This window comes from Condylura cristata, unplaced genomic scaffold (assembly GCF_000260355.1).
Source record: "Condylura cristata isolate star-nosed mole 26May11 unplaced genomic scaffold, ConCri1.0 scaffold00016, whole genome shotgun sequence".
NCBI lineage: Eukaryota > Metazoa > Chordata > Mammalia > Eulipotyphla > Talpidae > Condylura > Condylura cristata.
In genome coordinates, this window is record NW_004567117.1 from 32367938 (window position 1) to 32369018 (window position 1081).

General features: G+C 59.6%; 1 protein-coding gene across 1 annotated transcript in view; it reads left to right on the forward strand.

Annotated features, from left to right (window-relative positions):
- MAPK4 (mitogen-activated protein kinase 4) overlaps positions 1-1081 on the forward strand; it is a 128064-nt gene that overhangs the window by 124877 nt on the left and 2106 nt on the right. The window contains exon 6 of the mRNA XM_012725791.1: positions 730-1060. Coding sequence (XP_012581245.1) covers positions 730-1060 — 331 coding nt within the window. The remainder of the gene's footprint in view (positions 1-729; positions 1061-1081) is intronic.

Below are 1081 nucleotides of genomic sequence, written 5' to 3' on the forward strand. Positions count from 1 at the left end.
CCCGCCAGCCTGCTACAGTGCACAATCCCGCACCCATCTTAGATCTCCTGGACCAATACCCGCTCTTTAGCAAGATCCACATTTTAGTGACCCCTTTTCCCCCTAGATGATTGTCTGCACGTCAGAGTTCAAGGGGCACAGCATAGGTGCTCATAAGAAAGTAAGTTTTGTTGCTTAGTTCATTGTTGTGTTGGCCGAGGCCTGGAAGAGTGCCTGGGACACAGTAAGCACAAGGAACATGTGTAGGGTAGTGACTGATGCTAAAAGAGACGAGGGCTGGGCCCTCCCTGGTGGCGCAAGGGGTTAAGACGCAGCACTGCAAGCCGGCCACGGCCTCTTCAGTGCCAGTTGGGTCCTGGCCTGGAGGTGACCCACATGGCGCTGCAGCCCTCTCCCCATCCACCCGCTGCTCCCCTCAGCAGTGTACTTCCAGTCTGCCTGTTCTGCTCCCCACTTTGTCTCTGCTGAATCCTCTCACCGCCCCTGCACCGCCGGCTGGTACCCCAGTTCTGTATAAATAAATAAATCTTAAAAGACTTAAAAGACAGAGAGAGACCAGGGTTAATCCAACCAGCCCTTCCAACCTAGCCGTTCCTGCGCACCATTCACCTGTCCGTTCAGGTGGGAGGGTGTAAGAATGGAAAGCAGACAGGTGAGGAGCTTGGCTCCCTCTGCGAAGCCACCGGGCCTGGAAAGCCAAACCTCCCTTCCCTGTCTTGTACCCTTCAGGTACCCGGTGAGTCTGTCGTCGGACCTCGAGTGGCGACCTGATCGGTGCCAGGACGTGAGCGAGGTGCAGCGCGACCCGCGCGCGGGCTCCGCCCCGTTGGCCCAGGACGTGCAGGTGGATCCCCGCAAGGACTCGCAGGGCAGCTCGGAGCGCTTCCTGGAGCAGTCGCACTCGTCCATGGAGCGCGCCTTCGAGGCGGACTACGGGCGCTCCTGCGACTGCAAGGTGGGGTCTCCATCCTACCTGGACAGGCTGCTGTGGCGCGACAATAAACCTCACCACTACTCGGAGCCCAAGCTCATCCTGGACCTGTCAAACTGGAAGCAGGCGGCGGGCGCGCCCCCGGCCGCG